Consider the following 17,505-nt stretch of genomic DNA (forward strand, 5'->3'; position numbering starts at 1 on the left):
ATTAATCACGTGAAAAAGACATGAAAGGGGCAAAAGGTCTCCCCAGTGGATAATTAAATCATTCATCTGCTTGAAAGAGGAAGGCTGGACCAGATGACAGGTTTCTGCCAATTCTCTGTTTATAGTTCTTTGAATTTTGAAATAAAGAAGCCCTTTAAAGACGGATGGTATTAAAACTCTTCTTACATCAGTAAAGTGGCACTAAGAAACTTAGAAGCTGGCTTAATGCAGAAAATAAAATTAGCAAGAAAAACATAGATGAGAGGAAATTATAACTTGAGTATTCACTGTTTACTTTTGAGAGAATAAAACACCATAGTTAACTCCAATTTTAATACATTCGTCTTATTCATACTTTCTTTAAAAAAACATTTGATAAGTAGGTACTATGTGTCGGGCATTGTGATAGGTGCTGGTTGGCTAGGAAGTTATATAATTCCTAGTTAAAATATCTGATAAATCAGCTATAAATGTCACATATCACCATCATGCCTCCTTAGAACTTTTTGCTTACCATTTAAAAAGGACAATAGGAGTTTTAGACTATCTTTTATGATCTACACTTATGAAGATCTAAGTGCTAAAAGAAATTACTGTCTTCCAGGTGATCACATACTTTTTCCTCAGCCATTTATTTATTTATTTAAATATTCAATGTAGGTCCTTCCCCTTCCCCAGTTTTACTGAGGTATAATTGACAAATAAAATTGTAAGCTATTTAAAGTGTACAATGTAATGATTTGATGTACATATATATTGTGAAAGGAACCCCCCTATGGAGTTAACACATCCACCACTGCTCATATTTTCCCTTTTTTTGAATGAGAACACGTAAGTTCTTTCTTAGCAAATTTCAGTTATACAACACCATGTTAACTATAGTCACCATGTTATATATAAGATCCTCAGACCTTATTCATCTTATAACTGAATGTTTGTACCCATTTACCAACCTCTCCCTATTTCACTGCGCAGCCCCTGGCAACCACTTTTTACTCTATGTTCCACTTTTTCCCTTTAAGATTCCACGTGTAAGTGACATCATGCAGTATTTGCCTGGCTTGTTTCACTTAGCATAAAATCCTCCACTTTCACCCATGGTCTTAAGCATTTCTAATTAGCTCTTGGGGTGTTTTTAAACAACTGATCATCTCTGACAGCAAATTATTGTTTTATTTGCTTTTGTGGTGGGCTTGTGAGCCAGGCAAAGAGTGGTTCAAAGGCTGCTGCATTGGTGGATGGATCTCTTTTAAGAAATGATCTTTTTGGAAAAGTCAAACAGCACAGCCTCATTACGAATGTTATTTCATCAGTGCAGCCTGCCTGAGGAGCTCAGAAATCAGTAGTTTTCTTTTTTCATGAAAGGCTGCAGCTATGATTTTTTTAAAAAACGACTAATGTTTGTTACAGTAGTGCTATGTGGCATTACTGAGTCAATCTGTGTGCTAGCAACGGAATGTGTTTGCTTATTTGTTACAACCGGCCAATGATAATCCTCGCTGACACTTCCGCAGCGTTTACCAAGAGCCAGGCCGGTTGAAACGCTTCAGAACTGCTGACTCATATAATCTTCACACTAGGAGAGCAGGAGCTGTTTTGTAGCGCTATGTTATCCCCATTTTGCAGATGTGAAAATTGAGGCATAGAGAGGCTATGCACGAAGTATGTCATGTGCACAAAGTCACATGACAGTAAGGGCAGGGTTGGGCTTTGAACCCAGGCCGCGTAGCTCCATTTTGCTGCTTTTACAAAGCAAGTCCTGTAACCTTATTAAAACCAAAAACCGATTCCTACTCCGTTTGGTATCCTCCCCTCAGCCTTCAGCTTGATTTTCTGGCCCTTCCGGTTAGGACCATGCGTTTGTAATTGCTTCCCTTCCTAGAGGTGAAGAACTTTTCCTAGACCCCGTGGTGTTTAATTGCACAAATTTACAGTGTATACAAACACACACAGCAAAACGAATGACGACCGTTTAGTTAATCAGGAAGGGCTTGATTCGGGCCTAAAATGACCAGTCGTTCTCCAAGAACAGGTACAAAAAGTGCAGTGGTGAGGAGCCAGTGAGAGACGTCTCTTCCCATCCAGGGTCCGAGGACTTCGCGCAGGCACACGGGGAACGCTTTCTCTGGGAGGAGGCCCGTGGGAGCGGCGCGGCACAGCCGGGGGCGCCGCAGGTACGTGAGTCTCCGGGTTCCCCGCGTGTCTCCAGGCTCCCAGGCCCCAGCGCGTCGCTGCGCGCGCCCGGACCAGCCTCCGCCCGGGGACTGGGCGCTGCGCAGGCGTTGGTGCGCCGCTGCCTGCGACCCGGGGTCCGGGAGGAGGAGGGCGGGAGCACCCCCGCCCCGCGCTCCCCGCGCAACCTTTGGGTGCCGAGAATGTCAGTCTGCCTGGGAGGGGGGCTGCACCAGCCGGCGCAGGAGACAGGAGGAAGGGCGGCAGTGAGGGCGCGGGTTTGAGCCCTTCCAGCTCCGCGTCCTCTCACCCCCACCGCTCCCTCCCCCCGCCGCCGCCGCCGCCCACCTGGCCGCCCCCGCTGCGGCAGCGGCGTGAGGCTCCCTTACAGGCCTCCGGGTCGCAGCCCGCGCGGTCTGCGGAGCTTTCCTTGTGTCTGCCCTCCCCCTTCCCCCTCTTCGCCCGCCCTCCCCGGGGCCCAACGTGCTCGTTCCCTGTCACTTTGGTCGGGGCGCGCCGGTGGGTTTGGCCTGCGCCGCGGCGGCGAGGCGGGGGAGCGAGTGAGCGCGAGGGGCGGGAGCGAGTGCCTGTGTGAGTCACCGGTACCTGGAGCGCTAGCGACGCAGAGAGAGCGGCTCGGAGCCCGAGCCGGAGCCGAGCCCGAGAGCGCCGCCGTCCCCCGGCGCCAGGCCCCGCCGCGAACCCACCCGCGCCCCCGCCGCCTCCCCACGCGCCGCGCGGCCCGCTCGTCCCGGGCCCCGCGCCGACGCCAGACCCCGGCGCCCGGCCCGCGCCGCCCTCCCGCCTGCCCGGAGGCGGTGCGGGGCTCGCTGGGGGATGTCACAGCGGCTCCTCGGAGCCCCCAGCCGTCGTCGCTTCCGCCCAGCCGCCGCCCCCGGGAACCGCGACAATGAACCCCCAGTGCGCCCGCTGCGGGAAAGTCGTGTATCCCACGGAGAAAGTCAACTGCCTGGATAAGGTGAGCGAGGAGGCGCCGGGCTGCACCTGCTCGGAGAAGTTTTGGCATCTGGGATGGAAAGAGAAGAGTGGGTCTGTGCGTGTGTGTGCGCGTCTGTGTGTCTTGGCCCCCGGCTGAGGGCACGCGAAGCAAGACGCCCGCAGGAGGGCCAGAGAGCACGCTTGGCGATCGTGATGTTGGAACCGGGAGAGGCTTTTGTCGGGGTGCGGGCGGCGGCAGAGCGGCTGCGGAGGGCGCCTGGAGGTGCGCGGCCCGGGCTGGGCCCCCAGGGGCAGTTCGGCCAACCGCGCGCCTCCCACCTCCGCTGCGACCCCTCACTGCCCCGCACGCCCACCTCAGGGATCCGCCCGGATCGCCACCTCACCCCCGCCCCAGCGCCTCGCGTGAGGGCGGCGAGGTGGAGAGGCAGATAGTAATTAACATGTCGTGGGGCGGCCGCTGCCGCATTGCTAAGAATAAGCCCCGCCGGAGAGCCCGGGCTGAGCGCGGCGAGCCAGACCCACTGGGGGCTAATCCACCCGCTTGGGGAATTCCAGAGGAAGTGGCTCTAGACCGGCCCCTGCAGCCCTGCTTCCCTGCCCTTCCCGGGCGTGGATGGAGTTGAGCAGCCTGGGAGACAGACCCTGGCGCTAGCCTGAGCGACTGACAGTTGAACCCAGCCGGAGGCGGTCCCTGTGAAATTTGCGTGTGGTCATACAAATGCCTCATAAGAGCACGCCGTCATCCCTATAGCCATCCCAGACAGAGTCCGCCTTTTCCGCAATTTAGTAGAAGCTGGACAGGGATGGGGGGGCCGGGGGTACTTAACATAGTGCCCCTCCGGCCACCTCGGGTTGCCTGATTTCCGGTGAGCACATGTTTATCGAGATGTTACAAACAGTGTTGTTTAGGCACTTTGAACTGGATTCGGTTTCCTTTTGAGGCCACTTCACAGGCTCCATTTCTCCATTAACCAAGCGCAGAATTCCTCTTTGGCTGCTCATAGAAGTGTAATACGGGTAGAGCCCGTGACATTTCTTTCATCTGAGTCTGTACGTTATGGTGGAGAGTCATTTAAAACTCCATTTTAATAACTGGCTTCTTTGTTTACTTAACTGAAAGTCAGCAAACATCCACTGGTACCTACAGTCATTTTGTTGTAGTATTTTCAGATACGGGGACTTGTGATGCACTAAAAAAAAAAATGTCTCCTTTCTGTACCCATCCTGGAAAGAACTGGCATTGTACTATAATTTTAAATATTTATTTTTTCAGTATTGGCATAAAGGATGTTTCCATTGTGAAGTCTGCAAGATGGCTCTGAACATGAACAACTACAAAGGCTATGAAAAGAAGCCCTATTGTAATGCGTAAGTATTGTCAACATAGTGTGCCAGGTGTGGCACAGCCCCAGAATATGGAAGTGAGTGGATTTGCCTGTTCTGAAGAATTGACTTGCTGTGTCACCCAGGTGTGGCAGTGGCCAATTACCTGTTTATGCCACATACTTTGGGGCCATGTAGTTTGTTGAAGTTCATTGCATTTATGTCTTTCTAATGTGCAGGGTGATTTGTGTGTGTCTTCAACCAGAAGGTTGGTTCTTGAGGTTCACAGTGTTGCAGAGTTAGGGACATTTGTTAGAAGCTGCAGAACTTACACACTGAGAACACCTGGGCTCTGAAATGCATGTCAGATAGATTGGCATTTTATTCATATGTCAGTTTCCATTTTTATCATATGTTGCCATACTGCATTTTCTGCCCGAACCTCGTTGCTTAGAGAAAGGAGTCTCGCTCCTTTGGCCTTAGCTGAGACCACTCCAGAGATGCTGGAGCTTAAAAAGGGAATCAAAGAATTGAGACCTGGGTATTTCCAGCTGGTTAGTAGTAGATCTCTTGGTGGGGATTAAAGAAGGTAAGTTTTCTTTAGTAGGCTTTTCCATTGGCATGCTTCCAGCCTATAATACTAGCGATTAGGTAGCATTTATGCAGTGCTTACCATGTGCCAGGCCCTGTTCTAAGTACTGTGTGCATTACTGACTCATTTAATCATTACAGACCCTGTGACTTTGAGGAGTACTATTATTTTCCCCATTTGTCAGATGAAGAAATTGAGGCATTGAGAGGATAAGCCTCGGTAAGGGGCTCAGATCGCTCCTAGAGCCTGCAAACTGTAAACATTGTTCGGTGCTTCCAAATGGCTACCTTGCCGCCCTCGGCATGTGTTTCTCCACTCTTTGAGCATCCCTCCACCCAGATTATTTTCAGCGGTGGGCTCTTGGCACTGACTGCTAAGCCGTCTTCTTCCTGGTTCCCTTGTGGGGGCTTCTCCAGCCTGGAGGTGGCAGAGGATCCCTCGCCTTCTGGCTGGAGCATTGCCAGAGATTCATTCTCCCTGGAGTTTTGGAAACAGGTTTATTCAGGTCTCCTGGAGATGGAGGGCCCATGGTTAATTCATGCTTCACTCATGGGAGTGAGTTTTCATAGACGGTGAATTGTTGGTAAACGAATGTAATGCGCTCATACCTCTCTGATGAATAACCTAAAAAAAAAAAAATCTCTTTGTATTTCCTTCGGTCCTAACTTAGTGCTTGCAAATACACCAGAAACTTTTCAAGAAATCAGAAAATGGTGGCACTGAACAGAATCCACGATTTGGATAAGTGAAGTCCACAGGTAGCCCCAAACCATTGATGTTTTCAGCTCTCCTGTATCATGCCTCTTACTAGAATAACATGAAGCAATAAGTGAGATCCCAGTGTCGTGGTCGCCTGCTTCTCTTAAAGAGAGGTGTAGTGAGCTGGTTAAAGATCAAAGGTAGGTAGCTGTCCCTAGAAGGGAAAGGGCCCTGACAACCCATAAACAGGATGATTGTTCTTCGGTTAAAGGAAAGTGAACCATTCTTCCCGTAACTCTTCTAGCCTGTGGCCTGATTCCATCAGGCTTCATGGGCCACGTCAGGATTCCTTATAGCTTCACAGCCTGAAGTTTAACTGGGTTTTACCAATGCCTTTGGGTGGTTCTGGAGGAATTGGGAGGGGAAGAGGAAAGACAGGAAGAGGAAAGACAGGAAAAAGAAAAGGAGAAGACAGCAACAAATATATATGTATATGTGTATATGTATGCATAATGTGTTTATGTGTATGTATATCTACACGCACACACAAACATATGTATATATATACACACACACACAAGACACACACATATAGATAAAGCATTGAATGAGGGAGAAAAAGAGATGATAAAAATAAAAGGACAGAAAAAAGAAGTGTAACTGAAGTGGAGTCTTTGATTGCATCAGGCCACTTGAAAGTTCAATGCTTACTGCTGAGTTTCAGTTCGCTCCAGTTAAAAAAGAATATCAGATTCTGCGGCAAGTCATGGCCGGCTGGTTGGCCCTCTGACTTCGTAGTGAACTAGTGCCCAGAACTGTTGAGATTTGGACCCCAAAACAAAAAAACCTCTGTTTGTAGATGAGAAACATCCTGCTATGTTGTTTCATAGGTCTGAGTCTTATTTTTTAATACTTCCATTATATCTAAAGGGAATGCTTACAGGTTTTCTCTCTAAAATTTCTTACACAATTCTAGTGCTTTGTTATTAGGTTTAAGTTGAGTTTTGGGAGTAGCATCTCAGATTTTTTTTTGCTGAATGTTGAACCTGGTGGTCCACTTTATGGAGCAGAGAGACAAGGTAAGACAGAAATCCATCTTTAGTGGGTGAATGAGTAGAATCGATGGTTTAGATGTTTAATTTAGCTTTACGTTCATGTCACAGCTTGATACGCTGTCTCCCAGAAAACGAGCCTAGCAAAGTTGCAGGTTCTGTCTGCTGTAAAGGTTCCATGCTGGAAGGCCCCTATTCTCCACCCTTAGTTTTCCAAGGGCACAGGCTGGCATGTAAATTCACTGGTCAGCATGGATTACCCTTTGGGGATCCTGATGCCTCTGCTCTAAATCAGGTGGTGTGTGTCAATCAGCTGTTCCCTGTGATCTTGGCCAGAAGGGCTGCCATAATTTCTCTGGGTCAGTGGTGGAAAATTGATTCTCTGAAGTATACTGCTACTGGAAAATGAAACATCCTGTGTCCATATAAAGGAATATTTTATCTGCCCCTAGTTTGGCTCAGGAGTGGATACACATACGTGCTTAAATGAAAACGACTATTCTTCCCCCACTGCAACTTTTTATTGTGAAAATTTTCATATACAAAATGGTTAAAAGAATAATGCAATGAACGTCTGTATATCCTCCACTGAGATGTAACTCTTATTAGCATTTTGCAGCCTTTGCTTCATGTTTTTATCTAGTATATGTACAGATATATTTATTATTTTTGGACCATTTGTTAGTTTCAGGCATCAAGCTGGTTTCACGCATCAAGATATTTCATTCTTAAAAAGGACCTTATGGGGCTTCCCTGGTGGCGCAGTGGTTGAGAGTCCGCCTGCCGATGCAGGGGACACGGGTTCGTGCCCCGGTCCGGGAAGATTCCACATGCCGCGGAGCGGCTGGGCCCGTGAGCCATGGCCGCTGAGCCTGAGCGTCCGGAGCCTGTGCTCCGCAACGGGAGAGGCCACAGCAGTGAGAGGCCCGTTTACCGCAAAAAAAAAAAAAAAAAAAAAAAAAGGACCTTATGCACGTACTAAGAATAATTTTCTTAAAGAATCACAGAGCCAATATCACACTTCAGAAAGTTAACAAAAATTTCATAATAACTTCTAAAATCTGGTCCATATTCACGTCTCCCTCATTGTCCTAAGGATGTCTCTTATAGCTTTTTTTAAAAAAATCCAGGATCCAATTAAGGTTCATACTTTACATTCAGTTGTTATGAAAATGGCAACTTCTGATTATTGGAGATTCAATATCAGTTCTTTAATTTCTGCTGTCATTTCTGTTGTTTTACATAACCTCTTAGAGCTTTCAGGAAGAGTAAGTAGCATTTCTTGTAAAAATAACATGTAATTAACTTAAGAAACTTTAAAATAAATATTAAAATACGATGAAAATATTTGAAAACACAAGCAGACATTTAGGATTGTTTTAAGAAAACATAAAAGCTTTTTATTTTAATTGATACCCAGGGGCATTTTTTTTTAATGGAATGAAGTAGTGAGTATTTTCTTCGGTCTAAATATGTTGCTTGTTTATATTCTTGTGTGTTTAGAGAAGAAACAAGTTTCCTGTTTGACTTCATGCAAAGGAGAACATGTATAAAATATAATTTACCTAATATTTAAATTTTGATCTTTTGATAGAATGATCAAAGTATATAGTACACGCTAGGTGTGAGATTAGGCGTAATACACATTTAGTTCCTAATGCATCAGTGTACCCTACTAAAACATTTAAAAACAAACTGATCTACTTGAGGACATGCCATGTTTTCATAAGCCTTTACGTTTCATCAGCAGGCAGTGGATTCTTTTGCACGTTCAGGATTTTTTTCCCATCGTGGAACTTGCAAAGAAAAGAGGACTTGGCAATATTTTTATTGCTAAGAGGTGCTGGGAAAATAACACTAGCTGATTAGACAAAAAACGGCTCATATATTTGTATGTGAGTTGGTATGCCAAGTTAAACGATAAATGTATTGCTACCCAGCAAGCCCCACAAAGAATATAAACCCTAAAGGCCATTTGTCAAATAAATAATTTAACTTATTGTAGGTGTCACAGTTGCATTTATTATGTGTTTGTAGAAAATACATCAGTTCTTAAAGTATTCTGAGCACTATCATCACTTAGAAGTAGCAGTGCCAATGACTGGCCAGTTAACGTACTGTCGCCAAACATCCCGTTATTTTAAGTCAGGGGACGGATCAGTTTATGATGCAGTCGCTTCGCGGAGCCTTACCAGTAATTTCCCCAAGTCGTCACTTTTGCAGAGAGTTTTTGGGGGAGTTGAACATTTGTCCTGACCTGCTCACGTTAAATATCCCTTGTATCTGTGTCAAATGTATCTTCAGTTAGGGGGCTGAAAGAACACAAGTGTCTGTGCTGTAAATACGTTTAGTTATCCTTCCAAAGACACGTCCTTCTCAACAGATAGTTTCGTTTAACGTAATTTTGGACCAATTTAAAAATAAACCAGCAGGAGCCATGCTCCGTGTTTACTTTCGCTCTGCCTGTGTTAGCGTTCCGTTTTGTGAATATGTATGGACTATCTACAGCCTGGAAGATGCCGGGCAAGGTGCTCCTGGTATGAGCCACTCAGAACGGGCAGCTCTGTTCAGCCTGCCTGCCTTGAGGGGGATTGTCTAGGCCAGCCCCCCAGTAGCTCTCACTTACCATTTCTGTTGGTGACTCGCCACAAGTGTCTTTACTAAGGGGTACTCAGAGGACATGGAAGGAAATGAAATTTAAACCCGCGATATTTTCCACCTCATAGTTCCCTTATCTCTGCCGAGGCCTCCCAAACCTGGTTCCATAACACTCCAAGGACTTGAGTTATCTCAAGGGGACTTAGGAAATTCTTGCTATTACGTTAGCTTTAATTACTTAAGAACTTTTCATGAAAGACACAGTAGGGTGATTGGAGATTTGAAGCAAGACAGAACTGGATTCGAATCCTGGCTCCGTCACGGTCTACTGAACGAGTCTCCTGATCACTGAGCTTCGGCTTTTTCATCTGTAAAATGGGAATAGTAATGCTTAATCCGCAGGGCTGTGTGAGGATGAATGAGACAGGGCGCGTGTCAAGGTTCCAGCCCAGTTTCTGGCACATAACAGACCTTCAGGAAACTGTAGTGTTCTTATTTCTTCGGCGGTAGTTTTTTGAGGAGTGAAGGAAGAAAAGGAGGGTAGAAGGCAGAAGAAGAAGTTCCTCAGTATCCATGAAGGATTGGTTTCAGGACCGTCCCTCGGATACCAAAATCCGAGGCTGCTCAAGTCCACGGTCGGCCCTCTCCGCATCTGTGGTTCCGCATCCTCGGATTCAAGCAACCAGGCATCGGGTTGTACTGTAGTGTATTTATTGAAAAAAATCCGTGCATCACAGTTCAAACCCATGTTGTTCAAGGGTCAACTATATATCAAAGAAATGACAGTCATGCCTATTAAAAGGTTTATACCAGTATTTTTCACACTATGGGTTGCCACCCATTCGAGGGTTTTATCTAGAACTTACAGAAAACGAGAGACAGAAAGAAGAGAGACAATATCAGAATGGGTTTGAGTAGTGGGAAGAGTATTGTTTTGGCAAATGTTCTTTTCCTAGTTATATGTGTAACGTGTGTACTGCATCATGATGTAAAACATATTTTTGCTGGAAGATATGGTCAAAGAAAGTTTGAGAAACACTAGCTTAGTTCCGTATTCTTTTTTTTTTGCGATACGCGGGCCTGTCACTGTTGTGGCCTCTCCCGTGGCGGAGCACAGGCTCCGGACGCGCAGGCTCAGCGGCCATGGCTCACGGGCCCAGCCGCTCCGCGGCATAGGGGATCCTCCCGGACCGGGGCACGAACCCGTGTCCCCTGCATCGGCAGGCGGACTCTCAACCGCGGTGCCACCAGGGAAGCCCCAGTTCCGTATTCTTAACGCCCCACACATCACAGAGCATTGGAAGCCGCCGGCGTGTACAACGCTATGCTGAGAGTCCATGAATTCAGATAGCCACTGCTTTCACTCTCTCTGTTTGTGCCAGCCACACCCTACCCCACGCTGGCCGTCCCTCAGGACTCAGCTCAGCCCTCAGAGCCCTCACCATCCTATAAAGGAACCACGAGCCTACCTGTCTGCACCCTCTTCCGGTGTAGGGTGGCTCTGAGGGCGTCCGTCTTGCTCACCCCGTCTCCGCAGAGCCTGGCAGTCAGCGCGCAATAGAGATTAGCTGCGTCAGGGAATGTGATGGTTATGCTGCAGCTCGGAGTGTGGCCCCTGCCTCCGCCCCCGCCCCCGCCCCCCAGTTCAGGATGTGGTTCAGCTGAGTTCCTTCTGAGGCTGGGCATCTAGAGGAGCTGGCTTGAGAATAGGCCTTGTGGAGCCTGAATGGTGGTCTGGGGGCCTAGCTTCACCAGGTCTGAATACCAAGGGGTAAAGTCTTCCCACCAAAGGGGTAGGCTTGCCTTTGCCAATCCAGAGCGAATGTGGTGGGCTTCCCTGGTGGCGCAGTGTTTAAGAATCCGCTTGCCAATGCAGGAGACACGGGTTCGAGCCCTGGTCCGGGAAGATCCCACATGCTGTGGAGCAACAAAGCCCGTGCGCCACAACTACTGAGCCTGCGCTCTAGGGCCCGCAAACCACAACTACTGAGCCCGTGTGCCACAGCTACTGAGCCCGTGTGCCACAGCTACTGAGCCCGTGTGCCACAGCCACGGAAGCCCGCACGCCTAGAACCCGTGCTCCACAACAAGAGAAGCCACCACAATGAGGAGCCTGTGCACTGCAACGAAGAGTAGCCCCCGCTCGCCGCAACTAGAGAAAGCCTGTGTGCAGCAACAAAGACCCAACACAGCCAATAAATAAATACAAACAAAGTGAATGTGGTGGAATTTCCTTTCACTCCTTACAGGCTTGGTTTCAAGATATGATACCTTTCTAAAAGATTCTTCATGGATACTCATTTAGTTTCTTTTGAGTTTAATTATAATCTGTAAAATGGGATAATTTCTATCTAAGAGGAACTTTATAGAAATGAAAAGGGGGAAATATTAATAAGCCTCAGCACATCAAATGACACCTATTAGTACCCAAATGTTAGTCCCCTCCCTTATTTATAATAAATTGAAAGCTGTTGTCTCATATCGCCCCCTTAAAGAGAGGAGAAAATGTTACAGGCAACCGTTTCTATGGGATGATATTGTGATACCTAGGGTTTCTAGTTTGCGTCAGTTATAATCTGCCTTATCTGACTTCTTGGTTTACGTACTGCCTAGAAAAAATTAGACCTTTTGCACACAGATCTGATGTGGGAGGATGACAGTTGTTTTTTGTTTTTTTGAAACTGGATGATTGAAAGTGAGGGAAGGAGACACTTTATTTGAACCAAATAAAAAGGTTCCAGTGTATATGCAAAATGATCTGATTCTCAGCTACCTAATAGAACCATTGATGACATCGAATGAATTTTAGTACCCTTTGAAATTGTAGAAGACCGTATTTACAAATCATGTCCTGAGTTCCGCCACATTTGAAAATGTTTCCGTCTCTTTATGATGATCTGTCTGTTACAGAGTGATGTCAGATTAGAAAACATGTGGAGATGAAGCACAGCAATATCTCCTAAATTATGGTGAGATGCAAGGTTAATGCAAGATACAGATGTGTGTGATTAAAAGGGTATTGATTATGTGTCAGGGGCGTGTGTAAGAGTGCATTTTGGTATGTCTTCTTTAAACGTTTTCAGATGCGTGCTTTAAAGGATGAGTGGTTCCTGGGAATGTCAGGAGTGAGAGAAAAGCAGACATACCCACACACGACACCCTTGTCCTCCAGAGCTTCAGGGCCCCCTCAAAGCTCCGTCTCCAGAGGAACGGGAAGTCGAATTTCTTTTCTTTTCCTTTCTGTTTCGTTCTCCTCTAGTCAGCATTGTTAGGAAGAGCTAGGCTTTTTGCAGTGTGGGAAGTGGGAGCTAGAATAATATTTATGAGCTAAGTGCCCAGAACATTTTGAGGACTTGGTAGAAGGATGATTATTGATTCTAAAGTCCTGCTGATGAATCAAACGGTTCCACAGCCTCTCTCGTCAAAGCTAGACGTAGGGCACGGACATAACCAGAAAACAGGAAATTGTGGGAAGGAGCAGGTTTGAATGGCAAGGGTTGTTTATTCCAGCACTGGAAGCCCAGCATTAATTTTATCTGTGGTCAGCTGTGTGTTTTTCTCAGTGGAGTCCTTGAGGGAGTCACGTTGTGTTCAGCTTCTGTTTACTTTTCTACACTCTGTCGACTCATTCCCGTCAAATCCTAGGAGGAACTAGAAGAAAACTTAGTCTGATGTGTGTACGCTTGAACAGCCTCAGACCTATTTGTAGACCGGTGGTGGCCTGGTATACTTCTGCTTCAGCTCGGCAGTCTAAAAAGTCATTTAGACAAAAACCCTTGATGGGCTCCTCTGATGCTCGTTATCAATCCAGAGCGGGCGCCGGTCAACCACACAGAGAGCACGGAGGCGTGGAATGGCTGTGTGCAGCCTAGGGCCAGAGATGTGAGATGTGGAGTTAAATGGTTGCCCGCCAACATTGAATTCCGTCTTGAAATCTGACTTCATTATCTGTTGTTGCATCAAGAGTGTGAACTCCACCAAATTCAGGCAGCACACGGGAGCATCAAGAATAGTGTGGCACATATATACAGTGGAATATTACTCAGCCAATAAAAAGAAACGAAACTGAGTTATCTGTAGTGAGGTGGATGGACCTAGAGACTGTCATATAGAGTGAAGTAAGTCAGAAAGAGAAAAACAAATACCATATGCTAACACATGTATATGGAATCTAAAAAAAAGGAAAGGTTCTGAAGAACCTGGGGCAGGACAGGAATAAAGACGCAGATGTAGAGAATGGACTTGAGGATACGGGGAGGGGGAAGGGTAAGCTGGGACAAAGTGAGAGTGGCAGGGACTTATATACACTACCAAATATAAAATAGATAGCTAGTGGGAAGCAGCTGCATAGCACAGGGAGCTCACCTCAGTGCTTTGTGACCACCTAGAGGGGTGGGATAGGGAGGGTGGGAGGGAGACGCAAGAGGGAGGAGATATGAGGATATATGTGTATGTAGAGCTGATTCACTTTGTTGTAAAGCAGAAACTAACACACCATTGTAAAGCAATTATATTCTAATAAAGGTGTGGAAAAAAAAAAGGAACGGTGCAGTAAACGCACACATCAGTACAGAAAGACATATAAACAGATGTATGTGTATTCATTTATTTTCTTTATTTTTTTGGCTGCATCGGGTCTTAGTTGCAGCACGTGGGATCTTTCATTGCATTGTGGGCTCGTCATTGCAGCGTGCAGAATTCTCTCTAGTTGTGGCGTGCGGGTTTTCTCTCTCTAGGTGTGGCACACGGGCTCCAGGGCGTGTGGGCTCTGTAGTTTGCGGCATGCAGGCTCTAGTTGAGGTGGGTGAGCTCGGTAGTTGTGGCACTCGGGCTTAGTTGCCCAGCAGCATGTGGGATCTTAGTTCCCCAACCAGAGATCGAACCCGTGTCCCCTGCATTGGAAGGTGGATTCTTTATCACTGGACCACCAGTGAGGTCCCCAGATGTATTTTTTTTTTTTTAAAAAGGCTTTATTGAATTTGTTACAATATTGCTTCCGCTTTATGTTCTGGTTTTTTGGCTGCGAGGCATGTGGGATCTTAGCTCCCTGACCAGGGATCGAACCTGCAACCCCTAGCACTGGAAGGCGAAGTCCTAACCGCTGGGCCGCCAGGGAGGTCCCCCCAGATGTATTTTTGATGGTCTGTTTGGATGCCTGCCCCATCTCCTCCTGGCTGCTCTTCCGACCATCCACCCAGAGCCCTGTGTATCTCTGTCATCTTCTAGACGTCTTTGTCCTCCTTCCCCATCCCCACGTGTTCATTCCCTCTGTCCTCACCCTGCTTCCGGCTCTCATCCTGTTTGCCCAGTGATCTGACCATCATCCTCTACCTGGTCTCCCTCTTCTAGTCTTTGTCTTTGTGAATGCTTTTCCTGCCACTGCAGTTTATCTTTTGAAACCACAGTCCTGGTCATATTATTCCCTTATGCACACACCTCTGATGGCTCCCCAGTGCCTACAGAAGAAAAAAATTGGGTTTCTGATAGATAGGGCTTTTCATACTTTATCCACTTCCTTTCACCCTCCTCTCCAGCCACACTGGACTGCCAGCTCTGATGCCTTCATCAGGTTTCCTAACCGAAGTCTCAGTAGCTTCACCTGTAAAATGGGTATCATAATAGACTCTGCCTCATAGGATTAAGGATTCACTGGAATGTCAAAATAATAACTTTAGCCACAGTAAGGAGGTAATAAAAGTTAGATCGGATATTCATTGTTATTAAACTTGACACAGTGACTTCACCCTTTCCTTACACTGTTCTTAAGCCACCCTATCCTCCTTTGTTTTAAAATTGCTTTCATCTTTAAGGCACACAGCCATGTCAACCTTTGTGAAGCCGTTCTGAATCTCTCAGTCAATTACTGGACTCTTTCTCTGTGCGCCCATTGTAGTTTTTATATTTCAGTTATATCACTTAATCAAAAAGCCTGCCTTGTACTAGAACTGTGTTTGTCTTCCCATTCAAGGTGGTTTCCTGCTGAGATTGGACCATGGAAGTTCTTCTTAGCCTGAGGTTGGAGCTGGGTTGAGGGTGGGGAAGTCAAGTCAGCTGAGCTTTGCTTGTAAAGGGATTATTTCTGGCTTGTGTTTCAGGAATTGAGAATGGGGGTTGCAGTGCTGCAGTGCAGTTCTGACAGTAACCACTCCATGAGTGAAGGGTGCAGTCCCCAGCAAGACAGCCCTTGCTTCAGATCCAACTGCAAGTTCAGGTGTCCCCAGGACAACCACACTTCTGACCAACTAGCTACAGATTTGGGGAGGGGGTCCCACAACCCCTTCAGATTTGACAGTTTCCTAGAACGGCTCACAGAACTCAGGAAAGTCCTATACTTAATATTATTGTTTTATCATACAGGACATAAGGCAGGACCAGTCAAGTGAGGAGACACATAGGACCAGGTCTGGGAGGGTCCTGGACATGGAGCTTCCCTGCCCTCACCCTGTGGAGTCAGGAGGGGTCTGTCTCTCTCCCTCCCAACATGTCCATGCAGTCACAAACCAGGAATTTCCACCAAATCTGGAGCTTTGGTGTCCAGAGTCTTTAGTGGGGTTTCATTGTGCAGGTGTGATGACTCTGAGATTATTCAGACTCCATCCCCTCTCCCCTCCCTAGAGGAGGTCCACTTATCTCACCGGACTCAAAGCTCCAACCCTCTAATCCCGTGATTTCTGGAGTGGCCAGCCCCACCCTGAGCATCTTGTTAGCACAACTCAGGTATGGACCCTGGGGCTCATGAATATCAAAGATATTTCCAGTTACTAGGGAAATTCCAACTATTTAGAGTATGTTGCAGGAACCAGGGACTAAAGCTAGTCAAATTCATGATTATACAACAGGCTAGCTTCTCACCGTCCTCTTCAGATGTCTTGTTTGCATCGTCGAGACAGCGCCTCCCTTTCGTATCATGAACCTTCCTATCCCATTATGACAAGAATGACCATCTAAACCCACGATGTCTATGTTGTCAATCAGTAGAAGTTGGGTGAGACATATAAATGGTTGACAGCCTGCACACAGGAGGTGGGTGGGAGGACCTATTTATGGAAGGATCCTTGATATAACTCTCTAGATTGTTTTTTGTTTAAATAAGCAAGTCTCCCCTATCAGCAGATTACATTCTTGAGGGCAGGAACGGTCCCAATCACCTTTGTACACCTTGGCACCTACCATGTGCTTGGTGAGTGTCCCCCCATAGAGCCCACTGCCCAGCAGCTCTCTTGGGGGTGCAGCGAGCACCTTTGGCTGGCCGAGCTGTACAGCTCAGCCTCAGGCATCCCTCACTGAGAGAGCAGGCTCAACAGGAAGGGACAGACTTTCTTTCTGTTCCTCCACTGGTGATCCCAGTGGAGCTGGCCATGCTTGGGCTGACAATACGCATGAACGATAGCTACCACTTCCTCTGATAAGTGAAATATTGACATTTATAGCTAGATTATGGGTCACTGCCATGCAGCCAAACAAAGGATGACAAGAGTAATGTTGTCTACGGAGGGAGTAGGTAAAACCACTTTGTTACAACTGTGTTTTTCAAAAGTCTCAGGACAAACTCCTGTGTTTTAGACATCAGGCCATGTAGCCATTCCCTTGCCTATCCATATATTTTTTTCCCAGAAATAAGTATGATTTATTTATTTCCTGAAACAAATGTAATCAGGGATTAATGCATTAATCCCTGAGAAATGAAAAGTCCTTACATTCTCTTCCGGAAGAATTTAATTTTCTTTAGTGACTTCCTTCAATCCTGTCTTTTCTCCCAGATTTCCAGAACTTCAAAACCAACTCAGCAGGATCTGTGCTTCCTCCTCCTACCTTCCCCATCCCCCGTGCCAGAGCGAGCATGCGCTCTCTCTCACTGCGCTGAAGTCTTCTCTGTTGTCACTGACGTAGTTTTCTGATTTTCTTTTTTTAAAAATTAATTAATTAATTTATTGTTGGCTGTGTTGGGTCTTCGTTGCTGTGCGCGGGCCTTCTCCAGTTGCGGTGAGTGGGGGCTCCTCTTCGTTGCGGTGCACAGGCTTCTCATCGCGATCACTTCCCCCGTTGCAGAGCACAGGCTCTAGGCGCGCGGGCCCCCGTAGTTGTGGCACACGGGCTCAATAGTTGTGG

General features: G+C 46.8%; 1 protein-coding gene across 1 annotated transcript in view; it reads left to right on the forward strand.

Annotated features, from left to right (window-relative positions):
* The first annotated feature begins 2,986 nt into the window (after nucleotides 1-2,986).
* The window catches only part of NEBL (nebulette), a 340,919-nt gene continuing 326,400 nt past the window's right edge, over nucleotides 2,987-17,505 (forward strand). Inside the window, exons 1-2 of the mRNA XM_032623434.1 lie at nucleotides 2,987-3,151; nucleotides 4,406-4,500. Of these exons, the coding sequence (XP_032479325.1) occupies nucleotides 3,083-3,151; nucleotides 4,406-4,500 (164 nt within the window). The 5' untranslated portion in view covers nucleotides 2,987-3,082. The remainder of the gene's footprint in view (nucleotides 3,152-4,405; nucleotides 4,501-17,505) is intronic.

This window comes from Phocoena sinus, chromosome 2 (genome assembly GCF_008692025.1).
Source record: "Phocoena sinus isolate mPhoSin1 chromosome 2, mPhoSin1.pri, whole genome shotgun sequence".
NCBI classification, from domain to species: domain Eukaryota; kingdom Metazoa; phylum Chordata; class Mammalia; order Artiodactyla; family Phocoenidae; genus Phocoena; species Phocoena sinus.